Source organism: Fundulus heteroclitus, chromosome 17, assembly GCF_011125445.2.
Source record: "Fundulus heteroclitus isolate FHET01 chromosome 17, MU-UCD_Fhet_4.1, whole genome shotgun sequence".
NCBI classification, from domain to species: domain Eukaryota; kingdom Metazoa; phylum Chordata; class Actinopteri; order Cyprinodontiformes; family Fundulidae; genus Fundulus; species Fundulus heteroclitus.
In genome coordinates this window covers 19534351-19552253 of record NC_046377.1, presented here as the reverse complement: position 1 = coordinate 19552253, position 17903 = coordinate 19534351, and the positions used below count along the sequence as shown (strand labels likewise).

The 17903-nt window shown below is 44.5% G+C and overlaps 1 protein-coding gene across 1 annotated transcript; it reads right to left on the bottom strand.

Annotated features, from left to right (window-relative positions):
• Positions 1 to 728: 728 nt before the first annotated feature.
• On the bottom strand, positions 729 to 16491 carry gnai1 (guanine nucleotide binding protein (G protein), alpha inhibiting activity polypeptide 1). The gene is made up of 10 exons (XM_021311518.2): positions 16203 to 16491; positions 15974 to 16104; positions 8873 to 8915; positions 6819 to 6960; positions 6490 to 6647; positions 4697 to 4825; positions 2614 to 2743; positions 2341 to 2494; positions 1199 to 1414; positions 729 to 1057 (listed from the first exon to the last, which is right to left on the bottom strand). The coding sequence occupies exons 2-9, from the start codon at positions 16089 to 16091 to the stop codon at positions 1224 to 1226; spliced, it is 1065 nt and encodes a 354-aa protein (XP_021167193.1). The 5' UTR covers positions 16092 to 16104; positions 16203 to 16491; the 3' UTR covers positions 729 to 1057; positions 1199 to 1223.
• Positions 16492 to 17903: the final 1412 nt, after the last annotated feature.

Sequence of the window (17903 nt, the reverse complement as noted above, 5' to 3'; positions counted from 1 at the left end):
GCCACGCTGCAGAAACACCCCGACCGCCGTCTTCCTCTTCATCATCATCATCATCACGCAAACCAAAGCGCTTACAAATGTCAGCAGATCCCCAACGAACCGACAACTTTACAACAATCCGCTCCACTTTTTCTATCCGACGCCCACGACGCCGTGTCATCTCTTTCCAAATATGTTAAAATATACAATAAAATGCGACACATCCGGTCTCTGTACTTAAAATACTCGAGTATATTAGACGCTCAGTGCCTCGACTAGCCGCTGTCCGAATGATTGGGAAGATTTCATGTTTTTGTACAGTTTAAAAACCAGAGCCCCAGCAGATTCCTGGGATAAATGTAACAATATACACCTCGGTATGGAGCAATGTGATTGGCCAGAACGGCTCTGAATGTCATGGCAGGTGGAATGCAGGTTTAGAGGGAGGGGGGGGGGGGGGCAGTGGAGGCTACATGTTAATCGGCGTGAACCTGTAGAGGGATTTCCCTCCTCCTGACAGCTCAGTGATGTGCACAAAGAAGATAGTAGCGACACGGATGTATGAGAACGCTTTACGTCTTTATGTGTAGAACAACGTCAGCAGGCAACAGAACAAGCATCGAGACTACGACCGCAGTTAAAAGGCATGCGAAGGCACAGGTACCAACAAACTGGACTCCGTATTCTTCCGCTTTTCTCCATCCTGGGTTTTTTTTTTTTTTGTTTTATCTTGTGTGTTTTAGGAAAAGAAGGAGAAAAAAAAATAAAAAAAAAGGAGCTTTTTCCAACCAACGGCAAAGTTTCCGTTTCCAGAAATGGTGGCGAGAAGAAACAGCGAAAAAAACAAAAACATCGTGATCTCCCATTCCTCGAAAACGACAGAGATAAAAAAAAAAAATGACGTTGTTGCTTTTACATTGATACAGACAGTCTACACAAATGTAATAACACTAGTGGAGAATGTTGGGAGACAGAAACATAAATAAAGCTGTTAAAAGTGGCGTATAGTACAGCACTGGTCCATCACTGGTCCTCTCCTCCTCTCTACAAAAGATGCACAATGAGCTGGCTCCACCGCCTGAGGAGAGAGCACACATGAAAGAAAGAATGAAACGCTCCTCTCTGCAGCCGCATGGAGAAGAAAAAAAAAAAACCACCAACAAAAACCTCAATTTGAGCTTCGGGATGTAAAAATAAATAAATGCAGTTTGAAATTTACCAGAAGCAGGTCGTCGTCGTGGTGCTCAGAACAGGCCGCAGTCTTTCAGGTTGTTCTTGATGATGACGTCGGTGACGGCGTCGAAGACGAACTGCACGTTCTTGGTGTCTGTGGCGCAGGTGAAGTGGGTGTAAATCTCCTTGGTGTCCTTCCTCTTGTTCAGGTCCTCGAACTGACACTGGATGTAGGCGGCCGCTTCCTCGTACGTGTTGGAGCCTGACAACGACGACGCGGCAGGATGTTAGGAATGCAGGAGAACAAAGTACGAGCACAGGCCATGAAAATAGCTATTAAACACCTGAAAACAACAAACATCCACATCTATATTCAGGTTCTATGTGCTCGATCCGTCACATAAAACAAATGCTTTGTGAAGCTAAAGTGACAAAAGGTGGAAAACTTAAAAGGGTGTGAATACGTCTGCAAGGCACCATAGCCCCGTTTTGCATTTCTGCAGCCGTTCGTTTCAGAACCAGCTGACGCACTGCTGCTCAGTGATTGGCCGAGGAGAAAGGGGAAGTCCAGAAAAAAGTGAAAAGCGCCGACATTAATATTAAGGCCCATCATGATGGTACTGATGTTACTTACTTTTTTTTAATTTTATTTTTTATAAACCATGAAGGAGAAAAAGAACACGTCAGCTTTCTATACGGAGACAAGCTGTACAGGGCTGAAAAAAAGCTCCTATAAAATAGAAATATTGATTGATAATTATAAAAAATGTGCAGGCCGGCCCTTTTATGCTGTTGCTTAATGATCCATCTTTAGATAAAGAACATAAAATCCAAATTCAATCAACTTTTGACCACAACTGCAGGCTTAAAAAAAAGAAGAGAACGGGTGTCTGAACCCTTTGAAGGGGGCGGAGCTTGGTGACGGGTCTGCGTTTGTGATTGGTTGGGACGATGTCATGACTGTACATGATAGGCTAGAATGCAAAAGGAAGGAAAACTGTTCTTCTATTGAACTTTTTATTATTTTCTGTCGCACCACAGATTGTTACTGAACTATCGCCCTAACGCTGCATCACATCTGGGGATTTCCCGAGGCTTCGTCTCATTTTGCACACGCCGGGGGCCAAAACGCGTTCAAGCCGCCGATCGAACCGCCGTCAGCGGAGCAGGTGTTCCACGGCGCCTTACCTGCGTATTCAGGGTAGCAGATGGTGAGGGGGCTCTTCTTGATCTTCTCCTCAAACAGGTCCTTCTTGTTGAGGAAGAGGATGATGGACGTGTCCGTGAACCACTTGTTGTTGCAAATGCTGTCAAACAGCTTCATGCTCTCGTGCATTCGGTTCTAACGGGGGGGAAGAAGAAGAAGAGGGGAACAGAGGGCGTTAGCTGCTGCGGGGCGCTCAGCGATCCGTAAACACCGCCGGTGGTTTCTGGTCATGAAAAGAAAGCGAGAGCGCCAACCATCTCCTCGTCCTCGGCCAGCACCAGGTCGTAATCGCTCAGGGCCACGCAGAAGATGATGGCCGTCACGCCCTCGAAGCAATGGATCCACTTCTTCCTCTCGGATCGCTGGCCGCCAACGTCGAACATTCTGGTGGGCAGACGGCAGCGTTAGCTCGTTTCCCAGCATGCACACAGACCACACACCCTGCGTTCCTGTGAGAATCGTACGCGGCCAGGCTGTCGCACCGCTTGATCAAAAACAAAAATCACACTCATTTTGCTGCTAACCGCTAACATAAGACGGCAAGGAACGCTTAAAACTCTGCAGTGGGTTTGTCTTTGTTTTCCAAAGAAGAGGAAAATCTGTGGATCATAAACATAACGCCAATAAATGGTCAGTAGGTACAAAACATTTGATAATCTGACACATAAATCAGTTTTTTCACTCAAAAAAAATTAAAAAACTACAAGAAAAAGAGAAGTTGGACGCTGTTATTTATTTCGTTTAAATATATCCAGTCATTGAAGTATTGATGTATGCAAATATAATGATCTATAATTTGTCTTGTAGCGGGTTAAGAATACAAGCTGGGTTTTTAAAGTGTTGACATTAGCTATGATAGAGAGTTTTATTCTACTTTAAACATTTACATTTTCTTTTTTATTATCCAGGAGAAACATCTTTAAATACAATCACTACTCAGAAACTGGGAGCTGCCATATTGTTTATAGCTGCTGAGTCTTTAATCATAAAAACACCTGATGATTTTATTTAAGTTTATGAAACAACAGCAAAAAAAAGCTGAACTACATCAGATTGATTCAGATCCTTTGATCCAAACCGAGAACTGAGTCTTCAAACGGTGCGAAGGATCTTAGTTTACTGCTGGACTTGTTTACATTTTACCACTTTATGCTCTTTAATCTTTAATATTTAACTCCGAGGCTTTGGATTTTAACAGCGTCGTTTTGAGATGAATCTGCATTTATATTTTCAGTAACAGATGAAACGGTGACGATTTGACAGCGTTAAACTGTTTCAAGCATTTCTTCCTGATAAATCAACATTTAAATGGATCAAATAAATCACCTTTTGGCTAATTTATTGGACTATTTCTGGATAACACTACACAGATAGGGATGGGTAACAGTTTAACAGTTTTCTTTCCTCTGAAACTGTTATACTAAAATAATTCCCTGAATTTTATTCACACACAGTTTGTTTTCCGTATTCACCTCGTTCACTTTGCGCCTCTGATGACTTGTTTTGGTAAAAATTTGTTTTTTCTGGTGTGGATTCAATGTATTAAAGTTTATATACGGAGAAATAAATATGTTGAATTGAATAATTTAGAGATTTGATAAATAAACTAATATTTATTACTACATAAAAACAAAAGTATGGAAAACAGGCACCGTTAAGTACTGGTATTAATTCCCAGGTATCGGTTCTGATGTGAACGGTAGTGATCCCTACAGATAGACAAGCATAAAGTGGAAAACAAACTTGATTTATATCTACATTTATCTTTTAAGACACTTTGTGGTGTTTAGATGGAAACACAGATTTCCTTTTTATATTATTTTACCTGATGTTTGATGTTTTTTTTCTTCCATCCCTGATATGTGATTACATTTTTTGTTGTTTTATATCAGCCTTACCATCTATAAAAGGTAAGTATCAATAATAAAAAAACGTAACTATAGCTGTAAAAGCATTAAACAGCTGCGGTCCGATCTGGAAATGATGTGAGCGTTTTACTGACACTTTATCAAATCAAGCTTTTACCGCCTTTAGCTTTTTTTTATTGTTCTCGGTTCAATGGAATTTCTGCTGACATCCGTGATGCTGAAACACCCAACCATCTCCGTCGTCATGACATCACCAGCGCCTACTGCCCCCCCCCCCCTCCACTTCCTGTCTGTGCCGTTAACAAAGGGCCCTGACTGAGTCATCGCTGAAGTGAGCAACAGCCTCGCCGCCGTGTCACAAACCTACAGCTGGCCGCGTACGGCGAGTCGACAACAGGAAGACATTAGAGCGATGAGAGAAAAAAAGGCTAATTCAGCGTTAAAAAGCACCAGGCGTGGAGCTTCTCACTTGAAGTGGAGGTCTTTGAAGGTGAAGTGTGTCTCTACGATGCCCGTGGTTTTGACTCGGGTCCTCAGGACATCCTGCTGGGTCGGGATGTAAGTGGGCTGGGATATCCTGTCCAGATCGTTCAAGTAGCTGAGAGAGGGGCACAGAGAGCAGGAATGTAAACACAGTGCAACTACGAGGAGAGTCTCTTCTTCTGCGCGTCCCGCGACGCGTTTCAGAGCAAATTAAACTTTATTTTGGAGTTTAAAGGTAAAAATGGACGCCGTTATTACATCTTTGGTGAAATGAGGAGCTTAGTGAGTCGTTAACGGTGCAGCCGCGTTCAGTTAGAACACCAAAGTAACTTAGTGGCCCAGGTTTTGCCTGACAACAAACAGGACCCCCGTTTTAATCTAATCTCGGCTCTTTCAGTGTTAGAGAGGATGGGGGGGGGGGGGGGCTGTGCTTTGTTTTCCCAGTGGGCCGTGGGCTCCCAGTGGGGGTGTTCCAGTCCCTCCCACTCAAGGACAAAGTGTAGCTCGGTGGGAAACTCCCAAAGTGTGCGGCTGGTAATGGACTGGCCATCTGTCTGGGGGGGTGTCCCACATTCTGCCCGTACCTGCTGAGCGCACTGAACCACAGGAAACAGCAACATCTACGCTGCCGGCCCAAAGCATCCAAACTACTATTATTATTATTATTATTATTATTATTATTATTATTATTATTATTATATTTTCTGTGGGATTTTAAATGACAGGGGAACAAACCCTGAACACTTCCAGCTTCCTTTACTCTGACGCCGCTAAACAAAACCTAGAGCAACTAACCGCGTTCAGATGATCCGACAGAAGAAGATTTTTTTACTACGTGTGTCAGAAACTCCAAATAATCCGACCACGTCTTCCCAGCTCTGCAGCATAATGCCGCGGTTTTAGATCTGAGCCACGGGGAGCAGGTCGGCGCTGACGGGAGCTGAACACACGACAATCCTGGAGTCGTAGAGACACGGCGGCTCATGCTCCACCAGGACAAGTCTGAACCTGCTGCTGTTTCTGATCATTCTCTGGTTTAAACCGGGTTATTTATGCTCCCTCTGCAGAGCTCGACGTTAGACTGCGGCGGCCAATCAGCTCTTAATTCAGCTTCAGCGGATCAGAGACGCTTCAGGCAGAGGACAACGGCCCCTGAGGACCGGAGTGGGTTGATCCAGGGGGCTGGACCCCTTATTTTGGCAAATAATGTTGAAAACTTAATGAAAAAGTGGCGTGAATACTTATGAAAAGCAGTAAACTGTTTGATTACATTTTTCGTACATGTTTTGAACTCTTAGAACTGCTGAAGCTTACATTTCCTACTTTGTTTTGAAGTCTTTGAAATTCATTTACAGGTAAATAAAACAGATTCCTTCCATTTTGAGGACTAAACTTCTTACATCACGGTTATTATTATACCTTCCGAGATATAAAAAAAAAACCTGCCAACACGTGCGTGTAGTAGGACCAGCAGGTGTTTTACTGGATTTCTGGGATCTCGTCACCATTCCAGGTTCAGGGTGCAGCAGGAAAACAGGTCATCAGTTTAAACACGCCGAGAACTACTTTGTGTTTTTCTCTTCAAAGCAAATGTGGCAAATGCTGCTGCGCTGAAGTGGAAGGTCAAAGGTCAAAGCCGAACAGGGGAAGGCAAATATTGACGGTGTGAAAGTCCAGGGAGACGCTGCGGCTCTCTCGCTCGGCTGCGGCTGCACCTTTCGGCGTCCGCGCTGCGCCTGACTAACGCTTCCGGTCACGTGTCATTTGTGTGCGACTCACTATGCGGCCGAGTCGTTGAGCTGATACTCGCGCGAGCGGCTGAAGCAGGCCTGGACTCCTCGGTCCACCCAGAGCCGCTTGATGACGCCGGCGAGCTCCGCCGTCATGAAGCCTTCTTCTGCCGAGCCGGCGAGGACGAAGAGCTGCCGCGCGTCGTCCTGCGGAGACGAGAAGAGGACGGATCAGTGTGACGAAGCCAATCCGTCCTGCCGATAAAACGCTAAAAGGCAAACTACAGGATTATGAGGCGGTCAGAATCCACTCAGAGAAGCGACGGTGTTTAGAGGCAGACATGGTAACCGCCTTATTTAACCACAGCCATCACTCACGGCTCTCGCGGCTTCGCCAAAGTCGATCTTGAGGCGTCCCATGGCTCTGATGATGGCGATGATGGACTGGATGGTGTTGCTGTAGACCACAGCCTTGTACTGCTTACACTCCTCTTCTGAGTAGCCCGCTTCATGGATGATTCTGTAAAAAAAAATAGGAGGCAAATGCAACATGATTCCCCCTTTAAACCAGTCCAGACTATCCTGACTTTGCTTCAGGCTTCGGTGTAAAATCCATTCAGATTTTCTGGCTGCCGGTTTTGATTTTTTTTGTTTTGTTTGGTTTTGTTTCCAGCGATAAACTCTGCTCCGTCTTATCTGGACAAAAACTTTAGAAGAATGTGAGCAAATAACCTTGAAGGTCCAGTAATTGTCCTCAGAGGGACTTCTGGACGTTAGCGGCAGATTTACTGCAAGTTAGACGTTCTTCTTGGTTCTACAGAAGACAGGAACTCTGGGAGAATTTCCCTATGAGGAACAGAGAGGAACGTCCTAACAGGAAGCTAAATGCTGAGAGGCTGAAAATACTTTTATAACAGTTAAAATCTACATTGGATTTTCTGTTTTCAAAAATCGTAGCTGAAGCTGCCGTGGTGTTAAAAATTAAAATTTGCCATCATTTAAAATTCAACTGATGCATCAGTTATGGCAGATAGATCTAGACCAGGGGTGTCAAACTCATTTTGGTTTAGGGGCCGCATACAGCTTAATCTGATCTCAAGAGGGCCACACGAGTTAACTCATTGCAAGATTAAATAGAACTGATAAATGTGGACTTTTTGATTTTATATTAAGTTAATTTCACTTTTACACAATATATTATGAATAACCTCAGCGTTTTTAAGAAAAGTGTGTGCAATTTCAACAATACTTTTACTCAGTTAAACATTTACTTAAGTGCATTATGCATAATAACTGATCACAGTGACTATACAATGTTGAAAAACATTTATTCACATTTTTTGGAACTTAAAAACACTGTCCTGCATGACAAAATACATCAAACAGATAAAAATTAACAAATCATTTGAATTTTTCCACACCTGAAGCTTAATCTGCTGATTAAAACACAGCGCCCCTCGTGGACAATATAGGAACTGCATATTTTCAATTAAACGAAGTACATGTTTTTTTCAATAATTGTTTTATCATTCTCTTCCTTTTATCTTGTCCACTTGTGAAAGTCAAATCTGATGAGCTCTTTGTGGCATCTTATTGCCACATTGCCAGACAGGACACTGGACAAAAAAAAACAACATTTTTTTTATAATGATAATGCATTTAGCCACAGGGCTGGACTAAATTGTTCGGCGGGCCGGATCCGGCCCGCGGGCCGTATGTTTGACACCCCTGATCTAGATTTTAGGTGGCCTTTCAAAATAAAATCTGACCCTGGAGGAAATAATGGATGGAAGCGTAGCTGGAAGGCCAGATTCTAGGATTAATGGATGGAAATATAAAAAAATACAAATATTTTCCAAAGTTTAATTTCTTTTCTGCGCTCATCCGGACCTGGAAACTCTTCCATCGATTTCCCGACTCTAAAACGCTCAGGACCTTCGTCGTTGGGCCACTTGTCTTCAGAACCAAGTGGCTGGTGTCCAGAACAGCAGAACACGCTGCTCCCTGCTCTGTTGTTGTTTTTACAGAACTAACGTGTGACTTTCATGCTGAGCGAGTGTGAGCTGGCAGCCCTGCAGCAAATGTTATCTCCACCTGTTTGTTCACTTCGCTTCTCTAAAGAGAGAAGCGGGCGCTGATGCGGGTCCATCGGCCCGCCGCTTTGAGAGAGAGAGAGAGAAACTGCTGGTAGAGCGAGAAAAACCTTTACCTTCCAGCAGCTTTGGTCCATTTAGCATGAAACCAAAGACAGAATCTGACTGAAGCAGCTTAAACCAGTTTATACGTCAGGTGAATGAACCGATTTAATGCATATCTGATGGATGCAGGCAGGAAGATTAGGTTTAGTTTACGTCAGACGATAAAACAATCCTCTCACTTCTTAACTGAACTCCTTTACTGAAGTTAAACATAATTAACAAGATGAAACTCACTTCATCTGCTTGACGATTGTGCTTTTCCCCGACTCCCCGGCACCTGGAAGACAGAAGGATCAGAGAATCAGAGGCGTCTTGGACCCAAACGGATCGGTGGTTTTTTTTCACGCTGCGCGGCAGGAATGTTATCGGCCGGCTGGCTTTGTGGTTAGCGGGTTGTTAGCGACGCGTAAAAAACAAAAACAACATGGCGTCACCGGAGGGCAGCGTCCGGGGGACTTTCCTGCGGAGCGTCAGCGCGGCCGCGGGCGGAGGAAAAGCGCCCGCCGCCTCTCTTTACTCCAGAAGCAGAACATAAGGGAAGTGGAACGGCGCTGCGACCGCCAACGTTTCGTCACCCACTGATCAGCCGGCGGCCTGGACGGGCCGGCGTTGCGTAATCAGCGGCTCGAGTTCCGCTTTTCTCTGTGGGTGCAAAAGTAAAAGCGTGCAGCGGTGGCCTTTAAACGGGTTTTGAACAGGAAGTAGCCAGATAACAGTTTCACACAGGTAGAAAAACTGGATCAGATACGGCGCCCTGCTACATATTCATGCCTACTTAAACTTTAACTGTTCCACTTTTTGTCACATGGCTGCTGCAGACTTTGGTGTTTTACTGTGATTCTGAGGAGCAGAGCAACACCAACCCCCCCCGACCTTCACCATATAAGCACGCCGCCTCATCAGGAGGAGCCAGCTGGATAAAAACGCACGCCGCACTTTTCAGATTTTAACTCATGGCCTATTTTGGTTTGTGTCGTCAATGTGACCAAAGCTGGAAATGCATTTGCCAAACGCTGCACCTCTTTGGCTTTTTTTTTTGTTTTTTACACATGATTTGTTGTGTGTGTGTGTGTTTGGGGGGGGGGGCAAACTGCAGGGCGTGGCCTTCTGCTCAACCTGGAAGTGTGCCGTCGCGCTGCTTTTCTTCCCTTCCTACAGCTTCCAGGCGGACGGGAGCCACGGGCTCGACCTCTCGCTCCTCGTGCAGAGTCACGTTACAGAGCCGCGGCTTTGATACGCCCACCTAAAGGCCGCCGGCCCCAAACCGCTGCAGCTGAGACTGCTTCAGTTAAAAAAAGAGAAAAAAAAGTCGGGCCCCTTCCAACTGAGCCGTTTCTGTGAAGCCCACCGCAAACATTTCATCCCCCTTGGAGCTGGTTTCCCAGAGTTTGGCACAGGATGCTCGACACATTAGCGCTGCCGCATTAGCAGCCTCCCTTCGCTCAGCGTTCCTTCGTCCTGCGCCTCTCCTTCCTCCTTCAGTCGTCTTCCTCCTCCTCCTCCTCCTCGGTGACGGGTCGCTCCTCGCGCTCTCGGCCCGGTTCCTGTTTCCGCTTCGCCTGCGTCTCCCTCTGGGCGTCATGATTCACTCCCCGAGGTTTCCAGAAACCTGGCGAGCGCCGCGGCCCAACGGGGAGAAATGACCCCGGTTAATAACAGGGTGTGAGCTGCCAGACATCTGCAGGTCCCCCCCCCCCCCCCCACCTCACAGGAACAGAGCCGACGGCGACTCGTCCTGCATTTGGCCGCCTGCGTCTGGTTTGAACTTTTAAAGGAGGAAAAAAAAGGAGGTATTAATAAATTGTGCCCACCGTTGCATAAGAGCCAGAGAAAGAGTAATTAGGCCGGGGACATTGTGATCTATTTCAGCGCCCGGATATGAATAGCAGGATAATTGGCCGCTGACGAGGACGGGAACACAGGGAGAACCGAACGGAGAACGCCGGCCGCGTTCCCCCCGGTTCTGGCTCCCAGGGCGGGGGGGGGGGAGGGGTGAAACCAGCAGGTAAATTCCTCGGGCCCACAGAACCACAGACTGTTAAAGCGATGCAAATGTCGCCATTAGCAGAGCGCCGGCTGGACAGCGCAGCGTCATCACGTTTAACGGCGTTCAGCGGTCTGAGGAGAGGAACGCTAACGCGGCTACGGCTAGCGGCTAACGCGCTGCTGCTTTCAGGAGGGAAGGAAGCTGCAGACAGTCCAGTGTCGCCCATTTAGCGTCTTTCCTGCTATATTTAGCGACCATTTTAGCAATTTTCTTTCAAAAAGCAACAAATAACGACTTTTAGTGACTTTTTTTGCTTTAATGGCGACTTTACTGAAAGCACCGGTCTTTCTGGAGTCACTGTATTAAGGCAGGCCATGAGGGTTCCTGCTTCCCTCAGCGCTGTCTTACAGGCTGCTGCCTCGTCACATAAATGTTTTTAAAATAGTGCATTTTGAAACTGTTGCATTAAATAATTCACTGAATTTTATTTAGACACAGCTTCAATCAAACTCATTCACTTTGTGTGCCTCTGATAACAGTTTCTTTGGTAGTTTTATGTATTGTGGATTCGGGCCATGTATTAAATTCATAAATCATTTTATGACGGTCATTTTTAGTTCCAAACACATTTAATTAACTTTTTTTGTATTGACCAAAACCCTCCTATAGACCTGGTCCCGAATATAAGAACAAATATGCTAATTAGATGATTACATCACCCCCTTACAAGCCACAGTTGCTGCAGCGGAGTTGGTGGCATTAATCTGCTTTGTCTGCGTTTTATTTTTACTGCGATTCTTCGTGTATCAACTTTCCAGAACAATCAAATGTTCTGATTTGAATAAAGAGGTTTAGCCAAATTTTATCTGAAGACTGAGGCGCCGTGTGTCCGGGAGGTGGTCCGGAAATCAAATACGGAGCACGACCGACTGACAACCAAAGCCACGGTTCTGGCTGCCGAGCACCAATCAGCTCGCTCGCTTTCTAGAGTTCAAACGCTGAGGTCACCAGAGGTTAACACCTGAAATGATTAAACGGTTCTACAGACTGATCACGTTTGGACTGGTGTGCCGCTACCAGCAGAGAGGACACAGTTAGCATTAAAGTAAACTTTCCTAAGTTCACGACCAATTATTTTCCCTGGATAATCTGCTGTACGGGCGGCGATACGGACGGTAACTTTTATCATTATAAATGATATGTATTGTTGTACTATTGTAATGACGATAAAGATTACTGACAGCTTCTTACTGCGTTTTAGGTAACCGTGTGGCCGCATAGCAATCAGCCCAATAAACACAAATACTGTGCTTAAAAATATTTAATAGTGTAACATATCGCACTAAAACTAAATTTCAAATACGTTTCATCAAGGCAAGTTTTTTAAAAAGTAATTTTTCAGCAACAAAATTCTTTAAAGTTCTGATCAGGACACTAGTTAAATAATGAAGAGTGATTTTTATCACCAAACTGCACAAAATAACTGCATTTACTTTGATTATTTTTTATTTATTTGTTGATATTTGTGATGCAATCATGAAACAAACAGAAGAAAATAACAAACCCGACAACACCGGCTGTTTTAGGGGGTTTTCAGAGACCACTGGTTGGAATTTATTGTCACGATAAACTTAAATTCTTATTAGTATAAGAGATTTTTTCACGATAACAATAAAAAAATACGATAAAGGCCCGGCCCTAATCTGCTGGTTTGGATGAAATATCGTCGTCGTCACGTTTCTTCAGGTAGAAATAGGAATATTGTGACTGTCCTGCAGGGCGGCTTCCAGGATAAAAAAATAATATCAATATTTTAGGCTGGATGCCGATATACGATATTTATCTCAATGTGTTTTTCTTTTCATAAAGTAATATAGTATAAAACGGCAGAACTTTAACCCAAATGTCTAACAGGCACATTTTTAACAAACAGCTGTGGATAAATATGAGAAACAGCTGAAAAACAATGTACTGCAATACATAAAGCTTTAACTTTAACGTGACATCTCGATTTAAACAACATCGTCTCATCTTACATACCTTTCTGAAAAATCTCGATATTTTAAAAACCATAACCCTTCTAGGTGTCTTTTCCCGGCTATGAAACCCAACCTGCAGCTAGTTTGTTTTATCTGAACACAAACGCAACAGTGACCAGTAAAAAATGGTATTGCGGTAATCTTGAAGAAAGAAATAAAAAACGCCGTTTCATCCCTCATGAGTACAAGCATGGAATATTGCTAACTTTCATTTTAAAGAACAACAACAAGGTTGCTCAACCAACCGGACCACTGACATGTTTATTCTGTAGATTTCCCGTTCTTCCACACAGGTTGCGCAGACGAAGCTACGCCGCGGCTCCGTTGAACTTTTTGTCGACAGGACATGCTTGGAGTAAAACACGCCTGGGAATCGTGCCTCTCTTGTTTTTTTTGCAACTGTTTACGTGATAGAGGAGCGGCGCCGGTCCAACTCCGGTTCCCTCATTCACTATTAATCAGCGGCGCTCTCGTCTTACAGCCTCCCCGCTGCCTCCGCCCGGCGCCCGTCTGCCCGTCCTTTCAGGCCGTAACCCGACGAGGCCGAGCGGGTCACCTGGTTACCGCCGCGGCCTTTGGGTCCGGCGTCGGCCGTCACCGCGGACCGATCTGCCAATAACTGGATCGGGAACGCGGCGCGGTTGACGGGTGGAAACTCACACTGGAGCCTTCAGGAGCGCGAGCGAAAACTTGACCCAACTTGCTTATTTTCTATCAACAAGCCCGGTCGGGTTTCCGGAGCGCAGGAGGAATGTGTTTACCTTCCACACAAAAGTCTCCCCTTCTACCTCAGAAACTGGACTTCATACCCGAATGAACTGTTCAGGCAGTTTAACGCCCCATTCTGGGGTTGGCAGCGATCCTATTTCACCTTTTTTTTTTTTTGCTGATCTGTTAAAAAGAACAACCCGAGACAACCCGTTCATCAGTTTATCCGTTAATTATATGCAGAAAAGCCTCAGAGAGCGCCTGTTATTTAGTTTCCCTGCCGCCGGTACCGTCCTCCTACCCCGCGCCCCGCTAACCCACACACGCCGCTCCTGTGTGCATGTCAACACGTCCCAGAGCGACGGCGTTCCTGCGCGGGGCCCGTGGAAAACTTTTTTTCACCCGCCGCCGTTTTTATTCGGAGGGAGAGAAAAACGTTCCCGCTTTTACGCAGAACTGCCTCCGAAATGCAAATAACCCGACCAGGCCTGCTACATTTCATTAAAACAGACACGAAGAAGCGTGTGCAGGGTGTGGCACGCCAAGCAGCATGTGTGTGTGTGTGTGTGGGGGGGGGGGGTTAACCAAAATAATAGGCCTATGCTCGGTGGCTTTGAAAATCGTTTGGATGCACAGAGGCCAGTCAAAATTAGCCATGGCCAGCAGTAATGAGAGGGTAATGAGGGAAGGCGTTGGTTACTTGAGGTGAACTGTGACAATGAGGCTTAAATCCTCCTGTTTATGTGGCTTCTAGCTGAATCCAACTTTGTTTCACAACCATGCATATAATTTACTGAATCTGTTGCAAAAGCCCCCCCCCCGGAGATTTCAGTTTGGGTCTCGTTGAACTTCAGATAACCCCCGAAACTCGCGTCTGAAATCTGGCCTGGTTCAGAAATGAAATGATAACCAGGGGCGCAGCCAGCAGAAAGTTTTCCCAGGGCTGGCCTGAAGCCCCCCCCCCCGGGCAATAATCTTGTGGTGCCACAAAAAGACCAAAAACAGAATCAGAGGCTTCAGGAAGTTGATGTCATACAATGTGGGGGTGGGCGCATAGAGACAAACGAGACACAACAATGACAAACTGGTGTGGGCTGATCAGCGAGTCACTTCGTTTTGCCATTTCATTCACTGCTGCCAGTCGGTTGACAGTAAAGTCAACACAAAAAAAAATATTTATCAAATTTTCGTGTCGTTTCCGTCAATGACATGAACGGGGGTCTGATTGGACGCAGACCCCCGAAGATGAGACAAAGCAGGAAGTGGGGCAGATTCGAACGTTTGTGTCACAAAAATCATAAAGACGCTTCAGAAATCAGAATATTCTTTGACTTAATTTGATCAAATGGGTTTCTCAGATGAAACTACTGCCAATCCTCACAATGATGTTACCAATGGAAGAAGAAGGGCCACACTGCTACTTTTAGGTGGGAGAAATGGGCTTAAAAAACAAACAAACAAACTGCATCTAGGAAAATATCAATTGAGCAAGAGTGGAAAAGTTTCAAATAGTTATTTAAATGAAGTTGTTGCTTTCATAACACAAAAAATACCAAAATTGCACAAACGAAACTTTTCTAGCTTTACGGAAAATGTTCAAATAGTTATTTAAATGAAGTTGTTGCGTTCATAAAACAAACAAAAAAAAATACCAAAATTGCACAAACAAAAGTTTTCTAGCTTTACGAGAAAAAAGCTGAATAATGTGCGATAAAATTCTTCTGGCTCCGCACAATCTTATAGGTTTATATGGTGTTCTAACACCGAAAACCCCAACCAAAATCAAAAGGACTGAAACATTTGTAAGACAAATTCAACCAAAAGTCTCAATGGAAAATACTCTACCTATTTAAGACAAAATTTAAGAATTTTTTTAAGGCGCTCTTGACACACGGTTTCTTGTAAAATGTGCTTTCAGGCCAATTTACTTGCGGCCGTAGCCCCCCTTGCCCCACCATTTTGCTGCGCCACTGATAATTCAAACGTATGGGGAGAAGGGGAAAAAAAACTTGTCTTTATGCGCTAAAACAGCCAGAAAGATTGACTGCAGCACATTTTCGGTCACAATAAGCTGGACACGGGACCCCTAATGAGCACCGGGCCCATTTCCACCGCTTCTGCTCTGAAGCAACCAGAGGAAATGTGCCATTGTTGAGAGAAATTCAGTCACACAAACGGTCTGCACGGGAGGCTAATGGGACGGAGAAGACCGGAATAACCCAAAATGAAAGCCAGCCAAACGGCCCCGTGTTGTAAGAAAAAAAATGTCTTAATATGACCCCTCGCGACCAAATGAGCCAACGTGAATGTTAGAGCAAAAAAAAAAAAAAACACGCGTGGATAGGCGAGGTTTCGTCGTGTTTCGAATCCGTAACGGACACGAAGAAGCGACGGGGTAAACTTAAGCTAGCAGGAGAAGAAAAAAAAAAGGTGTGGATGCTAACAAACGGTTCAGTTCTCAACTGACATTAAACGATAAATGAGACAACGTAGGTGTGTTTCGGTGCCGTTTTTTTTGGTTCGGTTTCACTCTTTTCCAGCAAACACAAAGAAGTTAGTCGAGTCCCCCCCCCGTCACCCCTCCTCTTCCTCCTCCCTTACCGAGCAGCAGCAGCTTGACCTCCCTGGCTGCCTTCTCCCCGTCGTCCCGCAGATTCCTGTCGATCATTTTGCTGCGCTCCACCGCCGCCTTGTCCTCGGTACTCAACGTGCACCCCATCCTCCACTACGTCCTTCAGACCCAGGTGGTGTGAAGAAGAAGAAAAAAAATATATATCTATCTAACACACCATATATACCCACATGAAATCTTCAACAAACTACCTCTCACCCCGAACACACGCCCTTTTTCAAACGACGGGCAATCGATCGGGTTTGTGTGTTGGGTGGAGGGGGGGGCAGAAAAAAAGGAAGCGAAGAGCCTCCTTTAAAACAAAAAAAAGAAAGAAAAAGCTGCGCTTCTTCGCCCAGATGAATAGTCCACGGGTTAAAAAAAAAAAGCAAAAAGATGTTACATCCGAGAGAAAGCAGGCGGCACGGTAAAACAGCCCGTCGTTGGTGTGTCTCCCGCACTGTACGCGTCCATCCGTTGCGGCAGCGACTGCTCGACTCGCGCTGGGAGAGAAGCTACGAGGCAACGGCAGCAGTTTCCGCAAGCGGAGACCCACTTCCGGTGAAGCCCTTCACAATAAAGTCCCTCCCGCGTGCGAAAAAAAAAAAAAAAAAAAACATTTGGTCCCTTTAAAATCAAATTATAAGCTAACACCAAACCGTTTTGGGAAGGGAAAAAATATTTCATCATTTGAAGTTCAAGTGAAACAGTTTTATTGCGTTAATATTTATATTGAAAGTGTTAATACAAATATTTGGACAATTACAGCACGCAAAAAAAAAAAAAAAAAGAAAAGAAAAGGGGGAAAAAACAAGCATTGTGCATTATTCTTTGTTGATTTGTCAAAAGCACAGCTTGATTTAAAAAAATATTCCAGTAACATGACTCGGTAGATTATGCGAAAGTCTGTTTTAATGCGAAAGTCTGTTTTCATTTTTCCTATTGTGGATCGGCGGGCGCCATTGGACTTTTTAACCAACCATATTAATTAAGTTGGTCTAAAAATGTTATGTGCAAAGCTGAATTTATTTTTTTATTTTGCTGATGACTGAGTTATGCACAGCACCTGACAGTTCAGCATTACAATGATTGTCTTCTCCAAGACCAAGAGGCCACAACTTATCTCTGGTATCTGTATTTTTTCCTTTTTAGGCTGTACATAATTAGAGCTTGAGAACTGGCATAAATATCCAGGAAACAGTTTGTTCCCCCCCCTGGAAATTGTGGTTTTATATGCTGCTTTTTTGGCCTGAGGTCTGCGCTGGAAGAACAGCATATCAATTTATTATTCTACCACTTTTATTTTGAAGATGATGGTCCAAACCGGAAACTTCTTGACAGCAAATCCTGTTTTTTTTTATTCGCAAGCATAAAAAAAAATAGTCATTGCAACTCAGAAGCTTTTATTTCTCTTTTTAAAGAGATTTTTTAAAGATTATGTTTCTCGCCTATGTAAATATACACACCAGGGGTTACAATGGATGACATATGACCCAGCGGTAACATGAATCTGTAATAAAGTGGTAGTTCCCTGAATTCCACAGCCTCTGTTTGACTAAATGTAAATTATTATCCAACATCATCATGTATCTTTCCCATGGGAACAGAACATGATGTCAGACTGGCCGTGAATGTGCTCAGCCGTGCAACAACCGTTGTTTCAGTTTTAAATAATTTAACCTGGTAACCCTAGTCTGTGGTGATTGGTGTTTAACATCTAGACCCTTCTACCAAGCGCTTTCAACATTTTCATTTTTTTTAATTAACATTAAATGTGACCAGATGCAAATGAACGCAAATATACCATGCTGACCTTTTTGTTTTATGCTGGTTGAATGTTTCCCTTCTGTTGTATATATACACACACAAACACACTCAGAGACACACACACACACACACACACACACACACAACTCCTCC